Source organism: Musca autumnalis, unplaced genomic scaffold (assembly GCF_047663935.1).
Source record: "Musca autumnalis isolate F117 unplaced genomic scaffold, ASM4766393v1 scaffold_1, whole genome shotgun sequence".
Taxonomy (NCBI): domain Eukaryota; kingdom Metazoa; phylum Arthropoda; class Insecta; order Diptera; family Muscidae; genus Musca; species Musca autumnalis.
The window spans coordinates 101,586,281-101,608,511 of NW_027411644.1; the positions used below are offsets into that span (position 1 = coordinate 101,586,281).

Consider the following 22,231-nt stretch of genomic DNA (forward strand, 5'->3'; position numbering starts at 1 on the left):
AAATTAAAAACTGTGAAATAAAAGACGAAAATTGATTTTTTATGTTTTTTCTGACATTGCTGCCGGATCTACAATTTTTCCGTTCCCTTACTTTTTGGTAAAAATGTTCATGAGAGAGCAATTTTGAACAATTTTGACACTTTTCTCTTTTACCACTCTTACCATCAAAAAAGTAAAGGAACAAAGCTAAAATTTCATTTCATTTTACTGTATTCCAAAATATGGCGTTGACCCCGTTATCCCACATATTGAAGCCAGTGTTATAGCGGTTTTGTAGTCACGCTTACTAAAATTAGGTATATTATCTGAAATAATACATTTTTGAATAATTTGGGATGACCGCGATATTTCACTTCCGCGACGACCATTCAAAAAAATATATAGCCTATTTTCACCACCGGTGTTCCCAGTACATTATCTGAAATTTTCAAGAAAATCTATTCAGCCGTTTTTAAGTCTATTCGGAACATACAAACATACTAACATACACACATTGCCTTTTATATATTAGATTCTTAGAAATGTATACACTCTCTCTTATTTTTAGAATAAATGATTTCGTCAGCGGCGGTAGGGATCTCTGAAGCAAGTGCTTATAAATTTTATCCAACGGAGTGCATTTTTCATAACACGTGTGGACTGCATCGAAGGATGTTGTGAAATCATAACTCCACATGCACAACTTCCAAAATTTTTTGCTGGGAAGTTATGGGTTTTGACAATCCATGAACTAAACTGTCCTGTCATGTGCAACCCTGCGTTTACAAATGACAGGACAGTTGACTTCATGTATTGATTGTCAAAATCCCACAACTTGCCTGTGTGACGTAGGCGTCCCGACAACTGCAAAAACAGTTGTAAAATTTTGAATGAAAATCATCGACATCTTTTGTTTTCCATTCACTTATTTTGTTTTGTTCATGTTTTTTTGTTTTCAACACATTTCAATTATTATCTCACTTATTTTTACAAAAATGCCAAAAAATTGTCTTCCTTACTGTATGTTAAAAAATTATGGACATCTGGGAGACAAACGACAAATGTGTGTATGTGTTAGTAAAACAGGGTTGTATTTGAAGACAAACTATCTGGGGTAAACGCCTAGTAAACGCAGGGATAGTGTTTTTATAATTCACTCACAATTCGTTCATGTGAACACCCCTTCGAAATGAACACTCCCTATTTCGTTTGCCAATCGTTTTTAGTACTCACTGACGTTTTATTTGAAATGTTATGACATTTCGGGCTGTCAATTTCTTCTCTGCACTTTCAACTTCACAATTTGACAATTTGTCTCGCTTTCGAAAACGTTCATTGGGTGCTGTTGGGTCGAATGTCAGAGCGGTCTGAGGAAAGACCATAAAAGAAGAAAAATATTCCACCTGACGAAATTGAAAGAAATTCAAAAATAGAGTGATCGGAATTACTGTTTATTTAACAAAACGAACGAATTAGACGTGTAAAAATGTCCGGTATTATTTCGCTTACATCGCGGCGTTTACCGCGTAATGTGCTCAGTCTGGGCATGAAAGCGGCTCGTAGCCAAGAAGTAAGTTGCTTTGAAACGCTGGCTGGAATATACGCATACACATATAGAAAGTGCAAGGTGAAATTCTAGTGACGGTGTGGGGGGCCACAGCATTGCTGTGTCGGCCGGACTGTTTGAAGTGGATGTGCCTGAAAAGTTTTTGCTCTAGCATCACCATTATGTAATTTGTGAAAGAAAAGAATTCAACTTTCAAAAGTGTTTGCCAAAGAAAAGTTGAAATTCCAAAATTATGCAAAACGCGGATGAATCATTCACGTGATGATGATGGCGATTATCCATTTCAGCAACAATTCAAATCAATGAACAATTTTTTTATTTGTGGATTTAGAGTTTGTGTGCTGTCAGAGTCAGCTGCGCTGCTTAAATGAAGCAAATGTGAAAAAGTGTTGTGCAATCAGCGAATAATTTCGATAACATTTGTGTTTTTTATTTACTTTGCAACAACAACAAAGATAATGAATGGCATATTTGCTTGCAGGTTAACAATGCCAATGCTGTACGCCAATATGCCCGTCTAGCTTCCAGACAAGCTCAACTTTTGAGCCAAATTGGTGATGCACAGACCTCTGTCAGCGCCTGCAGGTTAGTGTGATGTCACATTAAAAGTGTTTATGGATGTGTATTTAGATGTTGTGTTTTTTATTGCAGACCTTTGGGCGTTGTAGCCAGCCAAAGTTTCCACACCAGTGTCAGCCTATGGCAAACTGAAACTGTTAAGGTACCACCATTTGCTGATTCCGTATCGGAAGGTGATGTAAAGTAAGTAAAGAGTTTTCTTTATCCCCCCTTTTTTGTTTCACTCAATGGATTTTGATTTTTTTTTTTTTTTTGCTTTGGTCTTTGTCAAGGTTTTGAAAGTAGGTCAATGGCTTAGCTTTAACTTTTTGCAATATTTCCAGTTAAAAATGTATAAAATACCGCTTTAAATATCAGTGAATTGTTATTGTAATAAACATTGATTTACGCGGGTTAATGGCTTACATTATTGGTGAACGGCAATATGTTTGAAACCGAAATGAAAAATGCTGCACTTATTGATTGTTCATTATGGGAGTGCAAATTAACACAAGATAGAGAAATTAAAGAAATAGGGATGTTTAAAAGTGGATTCTTTGGATTCTTCCTTCTCCATTCAACCTATTCTTAAGGTTTCTAAAAGATTGTCACGGTTTCGTGGATTTCATAACCAACGAATTTTCATTTCTTTTTCATATACTCTGCTCTATATTTTATTTCTGTGATAAAGCATTGATGTTGTATGTGTTCACATTATCATTAGCAAGATTAGAAAAGTGTGATTACCTATGTAGCTCATCTTCAACTTATTTGCATAGTTAATTCTGTGCATTATATCTATTTTGTTTATATGCAAAAAATAAATAACATAAAAAATGCAAATCGCTTTCTGGCACACCGAGATTAAAAAGAAAAATGAATAAACTGCATCCGAAATATTTTTTTGAACAAGTGAAAGAAGTCTAAATTCAAATATATCTTTTAAATGGCAGAAGCCTCAATATTGAGAAGCTATCAATTGTTATCCGGCCATAAAGCGTTAAATTCCCTAGCTAGCCTTATAACTTCATATATTTTTTAAATCATCGAAGGAATTATGTAGGGCAAAGCAATGATTATACTGATTGACCTGAAGAGGCCCACAAGTGATTTTAATCGACAATTTGCCGAGCACCATCAAAATTTACAAATTAAGATGTTGAAGATGAAGGAACGCTAAATCGTAAAAGTTTTGGGCCCTAACATCATATGTATGGTAGTGCTGAAATATCTCGATTAGCCAAGATATTAGTATCTCGACAAAGTTCTCGATATTGAAGCCAGACAAGGATACCAGCAAAGATCGTTTTTGTAGCCCGTAGTAAATACTCTTGAGGCTTTACTTTTTCCATGGGCTCCGTTAAAGAAATAGCACTACAACGGCGCTGCACGCCATCTCCACATATGATAGCCGAGAATGCAACTACAACAAGCCGGGCGAGGGCGATATGATAGTGCTGGTGGAGCTCGACTAATCAAAAGCCTTTGATACTGTTTGAGGACAACGAGCAGACTACCCACCGGACAAATCAATTATGTGTTTGGACGCCAGTCTTAAGAGGAATTCAGGAATTCCAAAGTGGGGTTTTATCCCTGGTTATGTTCAAACTCTACCTTTCCTGTATTCCACCTCGTCCAGACGGAGATCGTTACGTATGAAGATGATTGTACGATCTTGACGTCGAGCACCTTCCCTGATGTAATTTGAAAGGGTGAACTTCTATTTGATCGAGTTTACTTACTCGTGGATTTTTGTACCTCATCCATTTTATCAATGGCTGCGCCACACTCTCCGACAACGTATTACATCACATCTTGTCTAAGAAGCAGTGGCTTGTCGGATTTGCCAGGCGCCCATGTTCCTGACTGTCAGAGCCATAGAGGTTGTACCACTTGTGGAAGAGAAGGCCTAAGGCTAAGATACATCTGAGGAGCGCCAGCTGCCACGACAAATCAGAGAAATCCCACGGCAGGGGGTTCTTTCGTACCGGATCGACCCGAAACCATACTGTTGCGGCCAGTTGCAGCCAACCCAAGATCAAACCTATGCTTCTACGTAGGTTTCTATGCTGTTGCAACAACAAACCAGAGTAGTTTTGGTTCAACTACGTTCGGGATGGTGCAGTCGTCTAAATTCCTATATAGCAAGAATTGATGACGTCGTACAAAATCATATTATATATGCTGTTAAAATAACAATACATAGCACATGATAAATGTATAGGGAGAAAATAAGAGAAATAATACGTTGCATTCCCGTTGCAATTCAATTCAAAGAAAACCAACCAAATCAAAACGGCATATATTAATTTGTTACATCACCTAGTTTTTTTGTATTTTTGTCTAGCCGGTGTCTAAACATTATTTGTTTTATTTTGCATATATTATTATGTGATTGATCAGGTTCATTTGCTATTTTTATGCTTTTCAAAATCACTTGCATTGACTCTTTAAGTGTCAATAAAAAGAATAAGTAAATATTTAATGGATTTAAGGTTATCGAAAACAACTAATCTTCAAATATGATTTATGCGATTTTTTGATAGGTCTTCGTGTCGTTTTTCCTCAAAACCACACCACCTACCATGGGTGTATTTACCTTAATGATAATAAAAAAAGGCTTGCTCATGTCATTATCATGAAATACTTTAAGAAGGCGATAAGATTTCAAAAACGATTGTTATGAACATTTTATGTTAATGTTTTTTTGTATTACTTGAGATAATTTTGAATTAACCTTGAATAAAAAAAAAAAAACAATTTTCACTTGCAAATAATTTCCGATCATCAAGCTTAACTCTAAACGAGAAAATTAATAAAAAATGTTAAAGGAAATTTTGCAAACATATTTGAACTGAATTTTAAAATTATGGGATTGCATTTGGCCGGGGCGATTTGTATGGAAGGAATCATATGTCTAAGGTGAAAATCGAGCCTCCCGATTTTGACTTGAAACTTTTTATCCACAAGACCAAAACTGCCTTTTGCGATGTAGACATACGGTCTAGTGAACTTTTTTGCTCAGTACAATCCCAGGAATCAGAAACGCGAAGGGTCCAATAAGTTGTTCAAATCGCCTCAGCCTAGTCTACATGGTTTGAGAATCGCTGACATTCTTTCAAAATTAAATAAATCCATATTTACGTTAGGCAATTTTCCTTGTGGTAATACATAGTTACTTTTATGGAAATTGAGGTATATGAGAACCCTCTCTCACCGACAAACTGACAATTGTCGGAGGGATTATTACCTAATGTAAATATGATCTAGTTTAATGAAGTTTTGTTGTTCGATTCCTGATACGAATTTTACACCAACATGCCATATCAATTCAGTATTTCCAAAAATGGTCTATAAATGGTGTCGTACTATGTTTGACACCCTTAAGATTTTTCAAAACGTCTCAAATTAACGATTAAGCGATTTAATACCTCAGTTATTTCTGATTTGTTTCTGGAAAATAATAATAATAAGACTCAGTTTTTATTTTATTTAAAAGAAAACTCTAAACTTTTATGATGTTGTAATATTTTTACAGAATGGTTTATAAATTTAAGAACTTTATTAACCATGTTAAATGTTTCCGTTTGTATTAATTTATTCATTTTCCCTTCTTTACAGATTCACAGTAAAAGTCGGTGACTATGTTAAGGCCGATCAAAACGTCATGGAAATTGAAACTGACAAGACCACTGTTGGTGTTCCCGCTCCATTCGGTGGTATTGTGCGCAAAATCCTCGTCAGCGATGGTGATACCGTAAAGGCCGGTCAACCATTGTTTGAATTGGAAAAGGCTGATGCAGGAGCTGCCCCTGCTGCTCCAGCTGCTGAAGCACCCAAACCAGCTGCTGCTGCACCTCCACCACCACCGCCACCACCAACACCAGCTGCTGCAGCACCAAAACCAGCAGCTGCTGCTCCACCACCACCACCACGTCCCATGCCTCCACCACCAGTTAGACCAGCCCCAGCTGCTCAAATTCCTGTGGCCACCATTCGTCCCACACCAGCTAATGTACCACCAGTAATTAAAGTACCCCCAGCAGATTATTCACGTCAAATCACTGGCACACGTACCGAACAACGTGTTAAAATGAATCGTATGCGTCAAAAGATTGCTGCCCGCTTGAAGGAAGCTCAAAATGTTAACGCTATGTTGACAACATTCAATGAAATTGATATGAGGTGAGATCTTTGTGCAGAAAAAAAAAACAGTTATTGAATTGAAAAATAATGTATCTTCGTATCGTTTTTTGGTTTTAGTTCTGCCATGGAATTCCGTAAGGCCAATTTGGAAGCTTTCCAAAAGAAATATGGCATTAAGATTGGTTTCATGTCCATCTTCACCAAAGCCGCTGCCTACGCTTTGCAAGATCAACCCGTTGTCAATGCGGTTATTGATGAAACCGTGAGTATTATATTATTTTTTTTTTTTAATTAATTTAAAAGAGGGATACACTATACACCCCTCGGACTGCGACCTTAGTAAAATCAATACTCTCTTAGCCGATAAATAATTGATATTGATTAAATAGGACGCATATAATTATCAAGTTCTATTTACTTGCAATATTATCGTATCTGAAATGATGAACAGACAATCCACATAAATATGCTAATTTTGTGCTATTTTTTTCGAAGACCTAGAATGATAGTTCTCATAAACTTGAGGAAAGGGGATACAAATGTGGTAAGAAATTCCAGCTATAGGTCTTTTGAGAGATATATTGACCCAAGAGTGATTGCTGAACCAAGAGTGTGTGATTCAGTAGGTTGTCATCCCATCACCTTTAGTGAAGTTATTGGACCTGTTCACTGATGATGTTGTTGCTCTTGTACTTTATGTATTCATTTCCTGTTCAGGCTGAGAACAAAATAATTCAGAAATTAATTGAATTGGTTTGCTTCGGCAATTTGGTTAAGTTATAGGATGCGCAGCTGCCGTTGTTTGTAGGCAGCCACTTAACTTGATGACAAGCGGTCCATTCTGCTCATCCTGATAATATACAAAAGGATCGGAGGGGAAAAGGAAGCGAGAGCAGGAAAAGATGTCGGAGAAGTGTAGAAAAAATAGTGAGGTAGAGAAGAAAATTAACTTGAACTTATTCAGTCTAGGGTGACCCGCTCCATAGCCACTTGAGGCTCCTGAAATATTAAAACAGGTTGCCAGGAAGAGGAATAAGAGAGAGAAGCAGGCTGTGTTTTTGATTGTGAGGCGTGTCACCGGCAGAGAAGTTGCTCGATTATTTTAGTATCTTCTACATCTTCATATAACCGGCAGTACTTAATGTTATTGTCCTATCAGGTTCGTTCTGCCAGATATTAATGGGTTTCCCTGCGTAGAGCTTATAGAGTTTGTCGAGGAAAAAGCGAAGCGGCGGTTTGAGGCTGTCCACCAACTGAAGGTCAGAAAAAAAGGTTCAGTGTATCTTGTGGACTTGCACGATCAGTTGGACAGTGATTTTGCACGCTGTCGTTAATTTTTGCTAATTTGGGGAATTTGGCTTCATCATCCAGATCAGTGTTGAATCATAAGTTCTCTAATTTGTCTAGACACTTGATGATCATTCTTCTAATGTAATATGTGAGGGTTGTACTTCGAGGGCGATATTCGACGATAATTGTATATGACATCGGCTATTGTATGTAGTAACTGTTGTCCATTTCACTCTAGTAGTCAGTCTAGTTAATCTTTTGGCTCTCTCTCGAAACGTTGGGTATAGGGTTATGGACGCGAGACTTTAATTAACGCAGGTGCTTCACTCGGAGACCAAAAGTCCATAGGGTTCATCCTGTAAAGAGAAGAGTGGCCCAGAAAAAAGAATATTAGACAGTAGGTAGCTGGGAAAGAAAAATATGACTTCAAAGTAGTAGCCCTCAGTTGGTTACAATTAGTTTAAAGCTTAAAGGAGCTCGTAGCCATCTAAAACTTCTTGAAGAAAGAACAATACCCAGCAGTTATTGTCCTTTCTTCAAGAAGTCTTAGATTGATAGGTATGAAACAGACGGGAACTAATAACCACCGAAGAGTCTGTGTGTAGTCTTGGTTAACATTGAACACTGACATTGTAGGTCTCGATGGCCTCTGTCTCCTCCTTATCCTCACATAAAAAGCAGCAATAGACATTGTTTTCATCCAACCAACAAGTTCTTGGTCTTTTTTGTGTGTTCGTTTGTTCCCAAAATCACACCCGTCCCAACCGTCAGAGAGCGCCACCTTCCCTTAACGTGGGGACGCTTATACACCATATACCGGTCCATGTACGGTTAGTAAATAACGGGAACACCAACTTTGCATAGCAATGGCCCGTGAAGATCCCTACAACATTTCTGATCATGGTCTTGTAGAGTAGACGTAAAAATGAAGTTCTATGATTCGAGACAATGCAGCTGGGTTCGTTTCTCCATTCGCGAACAGTTAGATCTGTATAGAAGTTGTTGTTGGTATAGCAGCATATGGTTGTTGCTAGGTTGATAGCCGCTTGCCGACACGCTTTTGATTTGCGATCAATCTTGTACAGGATTGTCGGATTGATATAGAAATATAGTATAAGTTGTCGAGTTTGTTATTGAGGGGACGCATTGGTTGGATGTGCAGATTCCTTAAATGCAATGTTGGGAGACTGTGATCTCACATGTGCTCATTGACAATCTCGTTCCCTAAAATGTCACAGTGTATCGTTAATGACACAGTGTACATGTTAACAACCTTGGATGACGGCTGTCTATCGACAAATACCACTACCAGCCTCTCCGAACAAGCATTTCCGCTTAGAAGACGACGGTATAGATTCAGTGCCCTGATGTATCTAGCAATTTTGGATTCATCTGTATAGGTGGCCAAGATCGCCGAAAAGAACGCCAGGGGGTTTTCAAGAATTGGTTGCACTGTTGCACATATTGGACAATGAAGACAAGGGTCAAATCCTTCCTCTGCTGGTGTAGATTAAGTCGTGTCCCCCGTTCCTTCCGTTGGTCTGTGTGGCTAGTGCGCACGATTAATCTAAAAAGGGAATAATAGGTTGGCTCGTGCCTTCATCATTTTCCGTTTAGGGTGTCTTCGAGGATTGCATTAAAATGTTTATCGTAGGTTGTGCATGTGATCCTAATTATGTATTTTTCGGTGCTGATATCGTTTTTCAGGAAATTACCGTATAACATCGGGAGGTATCGTTCTATGGGGGCTATATCAAAACGTATAGCTTTACCCACAATTCACTGCAAAAATGTTTTCTACCCACAACGATGACTACATATATACCAAATTTATCCCATTTCAGTGGGATAAATAGGCTAAAGTCTTCAATATATCGAAAATCGAGCGGTACCTATATATCGACGCCTCCAAATAATAATATGCTAAGTCGACTTAGCATGTTTTCAAGTTCTTTACATTTTTATATTTAACGTCCTTTAACTTAAATTCTGTCAAATTTTGGTAATGATCGGACAATCCGAACAGAAGTTATAAACAAATATTTATTTAGCATAGTACTGAAGGTCAAAGAAATTTCCAAACTTTTAGAGCTTGTCCTGCAAAACTCGCTTTTCAGAATTAGCAAACTATTATTTGGAGGTGTCGAACGTCCTTTAACTTAAATTCTGTCTAATTTTGGTAATGATCGGTCAAGCCGAACAGAAGTTATAAACAAATATTGACTTAGCATAGTACTGAAGTTCAAAAAAATTTCCAAACTTTGAGAGCTTCTCCTGCAAAACTCACTTTTTAGACTTAGCATACTAATATTTGGAGGTGTCGATATGGGAGCTATATCAAAATGTGTACCTATACCGGCAACTCTCAGCAGGTTATTTTGGACCCCGTGGGAGACATACCGACCATTCTCTGTAGGAGTGTTTCATATCCTCAATGAATACTAAACACAACATTTCTGCTATTTCGATTGGCTAATGTGACTAAAGCTTTCAACTTCCCCAAAATCGGGAGGTACAGTTCTATGGGGGCTATACGAAAACTATACAATTCACTGCAGAAATGTTTTCTACCACCAACGAAGACTATACATACATCAATTTTTAGTCATTCGGTTGAATAATGTGGCTATAACCTTCAAAATACCGATTATGGGGCGATACCGTTCTATCGGGGCTGTGGACCGATATAACCCATTTTTAATACAAAACTTTCTAGGAGTAATGGAAACTTCTATACCAAATTAAAAAGGTCTATCATAAATATAGCGAGATGTGTCTTAATTTTAACAGACAGTCGGGCGGACGTACGTCGTTATATCGACTTTGAACTTTATGCTGATCAAGAATATATGTATAATATATTTTATAGGGTCTCCGACGATTATTTCGATGTGTTACAAACGAAATTAAGTTAATTAATTGTATCCTCCATATTATGGCGGTTATAAAAAAGTTTATTGTCCTTTAAGTGAACTACGTGGGAAATATACATAAATTAGGATTTGTGTCCATAGATTATGTAGGTCTCATACTTTTTACTTGTTTTTGTCTCATAAGGAAACCGTATTTGTAATTGAAAAGATGTCTATTTTTGTCTACTTATTGGTAGTTTCTACTTCCAAAATTCTTTATGCCGCTCTAGCTTCGTGAAAAAAGTGTGAATTTATTTGACCTTGAATACAGATATGTGATTCATTTATAGCCAAATAAATAGACGAAACAATTTCATGTTATCGTTGAAATTTCCATTGGTATCCAAAGGGCATACATAATAAATTCGAAGCATGTGAACAGCAGTGACAGACATACCAATATCTTAATAAGGCCAACAAATTGTTTATAAAGAAACTGCTATAATTTTTGATAACTTTATCTTTTGAAATTTTATCATAATCACAAGTTATGCCGCCTATCCCCGCCCTCTTTTTACAGTGTAGAAGTAGGCGAAGACGGCAATTTATCAAGAATGTCTACAACAAAAATTCGGACTACGTAACAATTTGTGGGAATTTTGCTTAGGGAATGGTAGACGTATTTCCAATGAGTGTTCCATTTTTCATCTTATGCTTTACGCAAGTTCTTATCATTTTTCGTTATGTTGTTCTTTTAGATCTGCTGACGTTTGACGTCACGGATTTTTTTAGCTACAAGCATTGCGTATATGTTTTTTCATTCACGATCTTTTGCCGACGATCATGTGTTTATTTGGACTTGTTGTATTTGTACGTGTTCTATTTTTCTTTATAATTACCAAAACCAAACAACAGTTTTTTTAGTTTGTTTAGATGTGCGCTTAACGCAGCAATTGGCAACTGTGTGTAGTGTTTCCAAGGTACATATATTGTAGGTATATCTGGATAAGAGCTTGTTTGCTTTCTTCATGATAAGCGAATGTTTTTAATTCGTCATAAATTTGGGTTGAATTTTATTCTACGGAATTCTTTTCAGTTCATGTGAAAGTTGCAGAAATAACTTTTGTTTCAGAACTGTAAAATACACATTCTGACGCATTCGAACTAACCCCCTGTTTTTGTAACTAATTTTTGTTCGTTCGTCTATATTCGTAATAATTTAGGCATCCATAGCTCTGCCTTGAGATTACACACATACCTAATTTTTCGTAGACGAGTTCCATATTAAGTAAAGTATTCCTCATTTGAAAATCAGCGCTCTACATTTGCGCCAAGAAGAGTAAATCGGTCTACAAAATTTGACAATTCGTGTGAGAAGAACAAATTTTTTTACAAAAACTGGGGGTAAATCAAGTTTCTATCAATATTGTAGTGAACATTTCTACAAGTAGGCTTTTGCCATTGTATTTTTTTTGGTGTTTGTGGGACATACCCAGCCAGCATTTTTTGAAAATTTTAATCAAATTCGAGTCTTTTTTGATCCGACTGCACGATTAAAAAGCTGGAATATGAGCTCATTTTCTGATCATAAATGACTCCTTTGTCGGTAGGAAAACATAACCTCAGGCGACTCGTCTAAGCAAATCACAAATGAGTCTTCCTCTGCATTAGTTTCGAGTCACTTTTGCCCATTTTCTGATAGTATATAAAGTCTTTTTCGAGTCGTATTTCAATCATTTATTGGTGATTTGTTGATTACTTTGGGACTCTTTTTCGAGTCTTTTTTGGGTCATGTTTACAATCGTTTATGAGTCTTTAGGGAGTCATTTATTAGACAAAATAAATTAAAAGAAATTTCTCTTTATTCTTTTTTGTTTCTTTCCTTTGTTTTGTTGTCTTTTCTGCTTTGTTATGTCTTTTAATTATTCTTTATGTTGCGCGGTGAGTATACTGCTTCTTCATTTCACTTGGCAAAACCTGAACATGTGTTTGTCTATACTCTTAATATTATACGTTACATTTATATCAAAGTTCTGTAGAAAGTGTATATGAGAATTATTTACAACCAAACAAAAATAAAACAACAATCAGATTTTAATCACCTAACTGTTCAAAATATGATCAGAATATACATAATTATAACAGAATATACATAATTTCAAACACCTGTATGACCCTTTTTTGATTAAGCATTTTTCAATCTTCCAGATGATCAAAATGTGACAATAAATAACAAAAAATTGTCACATTTTAAACACCTCAATGATTTATTTGTGATTGCTACACATTTGTTGTTGTATTTTAAATTGAACTCTTTTTAATCATTACAGGGATTCACTTTCGAGTCCCTTTCTGATCACACAAGCGACTTAATCAATTTTTGACCACCAAAAGGACTCTAAAAAGACTCCTCAATGTGATTTTTGAAAAAAACAGTCTTCTAAATGCTATCTGTGTAATTTCTTCTGTGTATCAGGCTGTATCCCAGTCAGCATTTTTGAAAATTTTAATCAAATTCGAGTCTTTTTTGATCCGACTGCACGATTAAAAAGCTAGAATATGAGCTCATTTTCTGATCATAAATGACTCCTTTGTCGGTAGGAAAACATAACCTCAGGCGACTCTTCTAAACAAATCACAAATGAGTCTTTTTCGAGTCGTATTTCAATCATTTATTGGTGTTTTGTTGATTAATTTCGGACCCTTTTTCGAGTATTTTTAGAGTCATGTTTATAATCATTTATGAGTCTTTAGGGAGTCATTTATGAGTCTTTTTGTTAGACGAAATAAATTAAAAAAAATTTCTTTTTATTCTTCTTTGTTTCTTTCCTTTGTTTTATAGTCTTTTCTGCTTTGTTATGTCTTTTAATTATCCTTTATGTTGCTTGGTGGTTAGTATACTGCTTCTTCATTTCACTTGGCAAAACCTGTTGTGTTGTGTTTGTCTGTACCTTTAATATTATACGTTACATTTATATCAAAATTTTGTAGAAAGTGTATATGAGAATTTTATTTTTTTATTTACAACCAAATAAAAATAAAACAAAGCAATCAGTTTTTAATCACCTAACTGTTCAAAATATGATCAGAGTATACATAATTATAATCACTTTTCAAACACCTGTATGACCCTTTTTTGATTAAGCATTTTTCAATCTTCCAGATGATCAAAATGTGACAATAAATAACAAAAAATTGTCAGATTTTAAACACCTCAATGATTTATTTGTGATTGCTACACATTTGTTGTTGTATTTTAAATTGAACTCTTTTTAATCATTACAGGGAGTCACTTTCGAGTCCCTTTCTGATCACACAAGCGACTTAATCAATTTTTGATCACCAAAAGGACTCTAAAAAGACTCCTCAATGTGATTTTTGAAAAAACAGTCTTCTAAATGCTATCTGGGATTATATTCCCGGTCTGTAGACTAAGGAGGGTATAAACACTTTGATGAAAAATGTCCTTCATAGATAAATGGAATTAGACACCAATGATGTTTGGACGAAATCCATTTCAGACAATTTGGAGTCGACTTAGCATGTTCGTTCGTCTTTCTGGCTGGCTGATGCGCACGATAACTCTCGAACTGATTATCCGATTTGAGGTGCCCACAAACAAAATGATTGTGTCAAAGTCAGAGCTCCGATTACTCGCGAGTGAAAAGTGTTGGGGAGGGTGGTTTTAAGTTTATTTGGGGTGGGCTAAGTTTCTTTTTGGTGGGGGAGGGGGCAAGTTCTCTCCCTCAACTTGCTCGAATTCGAGAAGAGTTTCACTCGCGAGTGGAATTCGAGCGAGTATTCGGAGCTCTGGCTAAAGTTCGCTAAAATGGCGCACACGAAAATTTTAAAAGGGAGTAACTGATTTGGTCCAAAGTTTGCATATCGTAATTTTTCTTCCATATATATGTACATACATCCGATTCGAATATGGACTATGGGCCATTATTATATAGCTCTGTTCCTTTACGTGCAAGAATCCTCAAGTTTTACAACTTTTTACTCGAAAAGCGTTCCTTTACTTCGGACACCACACAATTCATATGGGAGCAGTTTACAACTTTTACTACTTTTGCCGGTTTTACCATTTTCAAAAGTAAAGGAACAGACCATATGTGTTCTTTTACTATCTGATGGATTTGAAAACGCAAAATACACCATTTTGGAGGCATTAAAAATATAATATTTACGTAGAATGTTAATGCCAAGAAGCTCCTCTTTGAAATTCAATCATCACTAATAACTAGACATCGGATTTTAGCATGTTTTTTATTTCTTATCCGATTGGACTCAAATTTTGGATCTAGGCGTTTTGAGGGTCAATTTTTCGATATTTGGGGTCATATCAAAAATATGCAAAAAATATGCAAAAAATATGCAAAATATATGCAAAAAATATGCAAAATATATGCAAAAAATATGCAAAATATGCAAAAAATATGCTAAATATGCAAGTGTTTTTTGACAAAAATCGTCAATTAAACTTGGAAAATCATCAAAAAAGCATTCTAAATTAAGTTTTTTGACGTTTAACATAGTTTTTTGCAGATTATTATGTTATTGAGACTCTCCAGATATTCCGCCACAGCAATAAATCTAGACTAACAAGACTTAAATCAGTTTTCACAAGGTAAGAAAATGTCAAATAACCCAGCATTCCTATTACAACATAATTTGCTTCCTATACAAATGTAGATAGATAATGGAAAAATTTCAAAAACTCAATCAGAAATGTCAAAATCAACGTGTCCAAATATGGTGATAGTTTCTAATCGGCCAAAATTGTCTAGCAGAAAAACAAAGGAGCTAGAGTTAGTCATCGCTATTTTTGTTTAGATAAAAGCGCAATTTTTTCTAGTTTTCGGAAAAAGGGTTCGTTTTTTAGCGCAAAATGTGAAAAAGTACTAAAGTACCATTTACGATTCCAGGTTCTGGAATATAACTATAATTAGAAGTATACGTTTTGAATATCCACATAATAGATTTTAACATATTTTATAGTGTTTAGTCCTTGATTCAGTTTATACAGACATAAATTGGCAATTTTTGTTCTTTATGGTCAAAAAGCTTCTTTGGAAAAATGCTATAACTGCCGCTTTAATATTGATGACATGGTTTTAGTTTAATGCACTAAAAATACATAATTTTATAATATCGATCTATATTGTACGCATACAACCGCTTAATGCAGAATTGGAAAATGTTCACTTCTCGGCGAAAAGTAATGCATTATTGTTATACCCATCCACGATGAATAATAAGAAAAATGAAGAACGTCCAATGATTAGTGCAAAATGACATCACTTAGAAAAACCACACAATAGAGTGGTAGTGGTAAAATAAGTCAAAAACCTTGGAATTGTCTTTAAAATGACAAAACCACTCACATATTTCTGCTAGAAAAGTATTTTGAATGGTAAAAAATATAGTTAATTCATTCCTGCTACAGGAAAACAATTTTGATAACACAGTCGAGAAGTCATAACACTTTTGTATACACAATTGTTTAATTTATACCTGTCCGTGTACTCGATAATTTGTACCAATTATTACCAATGCTTCGAATTTTGACAGTTGTTTAATGGAGAAGTTGGTGCAAAAACTGTTTCAGCAACATTTAGTAAAAATTATCGAGTACAAGGACAAACCTTTCATGACACATTAGTCTTGTTGTATAGGATATAAATAAATATATTAAGAAAAATATTCGCGCAATATTGTCATTAAAGTTGCCAAATGCACTATACACCTAAAAGGCAAAGATTTTAAGGAATATTTATTTACAAAACGATGAAATTATGCATCTGTATCTAGGTTTGCTTACATCCTGATGTAAACTTTAAAAACGCCATATTTCTAGCACTACATTCACAATCTGATTGGCCTTTTCTTTTTCCGGATTTTCGAGTAGAAAAATCTCACTAGTTTTTACACGTAGAGCACTTTCATTTAAGTGTTCGTAATTAGCAGTTACAATTTAAACAAGTAAAAAAGTATCAGTCGACTTGGCCGACAGAGATATACCCTCAGCCTGAAACAATTTTTTCCCATACTGAAACAATTTTTTCCCAAAAAACGTATGTATTTAAAGGATTTTAAAAATTTTGGGCGTATGAACCGACAAAAATGTTGATTAGGATTAAAGAGCAAATGGATCGACATTGACCATCATGGAAGTGGATCTCCAGCCACTACATATGGTGCCATAGGGGGTTCTTACATCCTTCGGGCTGTTTGCTCTAGAAGTGTGGATTTGCCGCTGAAAAAACTTTTACCATCGTAACTGAGGCAGCGAATGCAAGTTGCTTCAACAAAAATCAAAGTAATTCGATAGCAGGTCTTAAAGTGAACTTATCCGAAATTTTGTTTGGGAGGTACTGGATGAAGTAGACAAATATAGTCCATAATTGAACCTGATCTATATCTGGTATATATGTATGTGTAAAGTATGGACCAATTCGGCCACTCCTTTCAAAAGTTACCGAACAACCAATTTTTCCGAACATTTTTGAAATTTTGTGGGGGAGGTACCTGAAGGAGTGCACCGATATTGTTTATCTTCGAACTTAAACTATGATCGGACAACATATTACTAAGGCCAAATTTTGGACCCAATCGGCAGATCCGTTCGAGAGTTATCTTGCGCTCCAACCACCTCACTCGGAGTCATAGGGGTATTGTGCAACTTTCAGGCTATTTTCTCAGGAAGTATGGACTTGCCCCTAATGAAACTTGTACCGTCGTATGGAGGGCAGTGAATACAAGTTGCTAAAACAAAAATCAAAGCGATTCGAGAGCAGGTCCTAAACTGAACTTATCCGAAATTTTGTGTTTGAGGTACTCGAAGGAGTGGACCGATTGAGTCCATATTGGAACCTCATCTAAGTCTGGTAGACATTTCACGAGTTGCAAATGATGGGCCAAATCGGTAACTTCCTTCAAGAGTTATCTTACGTACAAATTTTCCGAACATTTTCGAACTTTTGTGGGGGAGGTACCGGAAGGAGTGGACCGATATAGCCCATCTTCGAACTTAAACTAAGTTTGGGCAAAATATTACGAAAGCCAAAATTTGAACCGAATCGGTTCATCCCTTCGAGAGTTATCGTGCGCTCCAGCCAGCCAGACAGAGAGACAGACGGACGGATATGGCTAAATCAACTCCAAATTGTCTGAAACGGATTTTGTCTAAACATATTTGGGGTCTAAAACCATTATTTCGATGAGGCACATTTTGCACGTATGAAAGTGTATATACCCTTCATAGCCTAAAGGCTGAGGGTATAAAAAGTATTATATAACTTCCATGAGTGATTTAATCATATAAAATAATTTATTTTCCTTACAATTCGTTAATCCGAACAATTTGATAATTCGGACACCGCCGAAACCTGTGGTGTAGGGATTATCACGAATCAACTGTATATATGGGAGCAATATCCAAATCTGAATCAATTCTTACCAAAATAGGGATCGCCCTAGGGCCAAAAAATCCCCAATTTTTATGCGAAGTGGTCTATAAATGTGACCTGTGCTTTATTTTCAAAAAGACATGGCGAGATGGATAAGTGCGAATCTATGCGGATCATCAAAAGGAACTGTGGGTCTATTTCGTTTCATTTTGCATGTTGCAAACTCATTCACTAAGACATAATACCCTTAGGGTATTAAAATATAGTTATCAGTGCAATCATGAATAAAAATTCCGTGTAGAATTTGTTTCCTTTCCCCAATTTCACAACTTTTTATTTCCGTATTTATGCTCAAAAAGGGAATATTTTTGTCGATTCGACTAGAATACGCCATAATGAAGCGAATCTAGTACTTTTCAACTTTTAACAAATATTGATTTTAGAAGAATTTCACTTTTAAAAATTATTTTCCGTGTGGAAAATTCAGAGGGAAATATTCATGATGGCACCGTATATATTTGTTATATGTTTTTAATAAAATATGAAAGATTTTATGTAATATTCAATATTTCCTTATGCCTTGTTCAGACTGACGGTGTTTCGCTCTCTATTCGTTGTTCGACCCCAAATTACGATGTAATTACTTAATTTCCCATACAAAATATTGAGAACGAACAACGATTTGTGTACATTGTTCAATTTAAATCACTCTCAGAACGACGATAAAATATGTCCCATCTCTAACAAATGAGAGAATTTATCGAAAAAAATTAATTATGACAGGAAAAATACAAAATTTAAAAATTTTTTAAAAACCCAAACATTTTTAGAAAAACTGCAAAATATGAATGAAAAGTAAACGGTTTAACGACTAGTATACATTCAAATCAAAGCAAATTTTATCTTCTCTTTCATTGCATTTTCATTTCTTGTCCCTCGTTTCAAATTCACGTACACATTTCAAAACAAAAATCAAATGCCTGCCGGAAAGTCTGTATACCAAAAAGTTATTTTGGCAGGCCTCTCTCTCGTTAATTTTTAAAATAGAAAAATTTTAAAATTATCTGAAAACACCAAAATTGTGAGAAAAAATAGAAAACATGAATGAAACTAATATAATTTAATATTAAATAGATATCTGAAAGAAGAACAAATATTTTTTCAGTTCATATCAATTAACTTTACTCGTCTTCTGGCTGAAACTTTCTTTAAAATCAGTAAACAAAAACTATGAAAATATGAATCATGTTGCTACGAATGATGTACCATGTCGTATGAACGGGTTAATTCGTGTACGTAATTATGAGAACGAACGACGTTATTCAAACGCTGGTATGAACATGGCATTAGTCTTAATTTCTAGCTCATTTGTTATTCTGTCAGACAATTTTAGCCGAGCAGAACCTATCAACATATTTGGATACATATATTTTGACATTTCTGATTGAGTTTTTGAACAAATTTGTATTAGAAAGCAACTTATGTTGTAATAAGAAGGCTGGGTTATAGGAAATTTTCTAAGTCTTTTAGTCCAGATTTATTGCTGTGGCGGAATAATAACTAATAACATGATAATCTGCTAAGAAATCGACGTTTAACGGCAATAAACTGAATATAGAACACTTTTTGATGACTTTCCAAATTTAATTTGATGATTTTTGTCAAAAAAATTACTTGCATATTTTGCATATTTTTTGCATATTTTGCATATTTTTTGCATATTTTGCATATTTTTTGCATATTTTGCATATTTTTTGCATATTTTGTGCATATGCAAAATATGCAAATATGCAAAAAAATAAAAAATATGAGCCTGTCATTGCATTCCGTTTTCTTCAAAACGAATTTTGGTCCAATCAGAATTTTCGTATCTTTATTAATAAAAAATATGCAAATATGCAAAATCCGATGTCTACTAATAACTTTAGGTTAACCGGAACGTACAGAATGTTCTTTTAAGTACAGTTTACGGCCTGTTTGAGGATCGTTTTGAAGTGTTTACCGAAGGTACTCCTTGTGGTTCTGTTTTTATCAATATAATGTTTTTCGTGGGGAAGTCTATGTTTCCTGACGTAATGGACCAAAAGATTTAAAAAATCTTACGGTGACCAACAAAATTTGCGGGGGACGCGATAAGAAGTGACTTTCCATTTTTTGTTTTTTAATCAAATTTCCAATTTCATAATTTACACCTACGTAACCCCTAAATAAAATATTTGTCTTTTCAATTTTTTCAGGAAATCGTTTACCGCGATTATGTTGACATCTCCGTAGCTGTTGCCACACCCAAGGGTTTGGTGGTGCCAGTTATTCGCAATGTTGAAAGCATGAACTATGCCGATATTGAAATTGCCATGGCTGCTTTGGGTGACAAGGCTCGCAGGGGTGCTATTGCTGTTGAAGATATGGATGGTGGTACCTTCACTATTAGTAACGGTGGTGTGTTCGGTTCCCTTATGGGTACACCTATTATTAATCCACCACAAAGTGCTATTTTGGGCATGCATGGTATCTTCGAGAGACCCGTCGCCGTTAAGGGACAGGTAAAACATAACAATTATAAATTTTATTTTATAAATACACAACTTACATATCCATTTTCTATTTATTTTTCATTTTTCAGGTTGTCATTCGCCCTATGATGTATGTTGCCCTTACATACGATCACCGATTGATTGATGGTCGTGAGGCTGTTATGTTCTTGCGTAAAATTAAGGCTGCCGTTGAAGATCCTAGAATTATTTTAGCTGGCTTGTAAACAAAACAACAGTAAATAGACCCCTCTCTTTCTTTATCTCTTAGACCACAGGTTAATACCATAGTGGAGAAAGAAAACCTCTCCCTCACATCAACAAACAATGAAATAAGGCATATAGCTTAATGTTGCAATCTATTACAATTAGTATCCAACTAAACAACATCAATTTCATAAATTCTATACAAATTTTTATTATTTTTAATAGATAAAGGAATAATCAACGTACGTACATTCATATTGTTACAAGCCTTCAATACGACGACTACTATTACTGCTCTACTCTACACGTCCTTCCTTTATTATTTCACAATAATTCAATTTTTATGTTTGTGTAATGATTTATTTTATTTATTAAAAACAAAACAACAAGAACACAAAAGAAATGTCTTTGACACACTGTCAAAATGAAAAATGTGTTTTATTTCGAAACGTGACTTTAAGAAAAGTAAAGTCTAGTATGGGGTAAAAGTGCGTACAAGATGGAAAGTCATTTTAACTGCTCTTACATCAACTAATTGTACTAACACTACAATCATTATGGCTGGGGTCAGTGGGCCATACATCAGTTTAAACAGCAAACGAACAAAGGTAATGGAGTTAAAATACAATTTGCCGATGTGTAACTTCTTATATGATTGAAATAGCTATCACAATTACTTTCTAAAGTTCTTGGAAATATTTGTGGTTAGACAGAATGGTTTTCCAATTAAATAATTTAAAGTATACTTTTAGGCTTTATTTACAAGATTCATTCACAATAGGTTTATATTCGGGTATGTGATGAAAACCGAATCGACTCGATTTGCAGAATCGAAATGGTATATAATCGGAGTGCCTTTGATGATATGAATAGTTTTGCTTCGCAAACGCCCCTTATTTGAATAATATTTTTAAAATCCATTTTCAATTTCATTAAAATATTCACCAAAATTAGAGATACAGTCGCTACTCAACATCTGTTGACACTAGACCTCTATTCGACTGCGTTGATTTTCTGTGCTTACAACCAAACAACAACAAACATACACAACCTCACATAAACCGGCTTTTTTTCATTTCTTTTGTTTTTTATTTTATTCTTTGAATAAATCTCAAAACATTTTTGAAATTTTAAAATTGCTAATTTGTGACATGCCCAAAAATGGACGGGGTTGGTAGACCACCCCCGTTAAAACCTCCTCCTCCTGGGGATCCAAACAAAAGAAAAGCTCCAAGAATATCAAATGAAAACAAAACATTTATAGCTTATGACGGTGCACCCATAAAAAACAACCAAAAAGCTCCAAAACCATCAACTGTGGACCAGCAACCTGTTCCCCCAACATCTCTTCAACCAACACAAATAGTTTCACAGCAACCCACTCCACCAACAAATCCACAACCTTTAGCTACAGTGTCCCAACAACACGGCCTAAAAACATCTTCAGAGCCGACATCTGCACCACAACAGAAACTAACATTTCCTCAACAACAAATGTACCACTCCACTCATGCTTCGATGGAATATGAACAACCACTATCAATAATTGATATCCCTCACCTCTCAGTAACAGCACCAACATTAGAGCAGCAATCGTCCTCAGTGGTAGATCCACTAACGGCAGCTGCATCCAATCAGCCCACTACAGATTTGTACAATTATTATGCACAAAGCAATGCTATGCTTCAA

General features: G+C 35.3%; 2 protein-coding genes across 2 annotated transcripts in view; one reads left to right on the plus strand and one right to left on the minus strand.

Moving 5' to 3' along the window:
* Window positions 1–22,231, minus strand: part of pug (pug C-1-tetrahydrofolate synthase, cytoplasmic) — a 99,992-nt gene that overhangs the window by 69,673 nt on the left and 8,088 nt on the right. The gene's annotated exons all lie outside the window — the stretch shown is intronic.
* Window positions 1,187–20,974, plus strand: LOC141403682 (dihydrolipoyllysine-residue succinyltransferase component of 2-oxoglutarate dehydrogenase complex, mitochondrial). Its single transcript, XM_073986462.1, has 7 exons — window positions 1,187–1,549; window positions 2,028–2,131; window positions 2,198–2,308; window positions 5,726–6,289; window positions 6,368–6,512; window positions 20,042–20,347; window positions 20,428–20,974. The coding sequence occupies exons 1-7, from the start codon at window positions 1,466–1,468 to the stop codon at window positions 20,560–20,562; spliced, it is 1,449 nt and encodes a 482-aa protein (XP_073842563.1). The 5' UTR covers window positions 1,187–1,465; the 3' UTR covers window positions 20,563–20,974.

Coding starts and splice junctions, on each gene's coding strand:
- LOC141403682 (XM_073986462.1), top strand. CDS start 1,466: ATGTCCGGTATTATTTCGCTTACATCGCGGCGTTTACCGCGTAATGTG. Junction 6,290..6,367: donor TTCAATGAAATTGATATGAG/GTGAGATCTTTG, acceptor TTTTGGTTTTAG/TTCTGCCATGGAATTCCGTA. Junction 6,513..20,041: donor ATGCGGTTATTGATGAAACC/GTGAGTATTATA, acceptor CAATTTTTTCAG/GAAATCGTTTACCGCGATTA.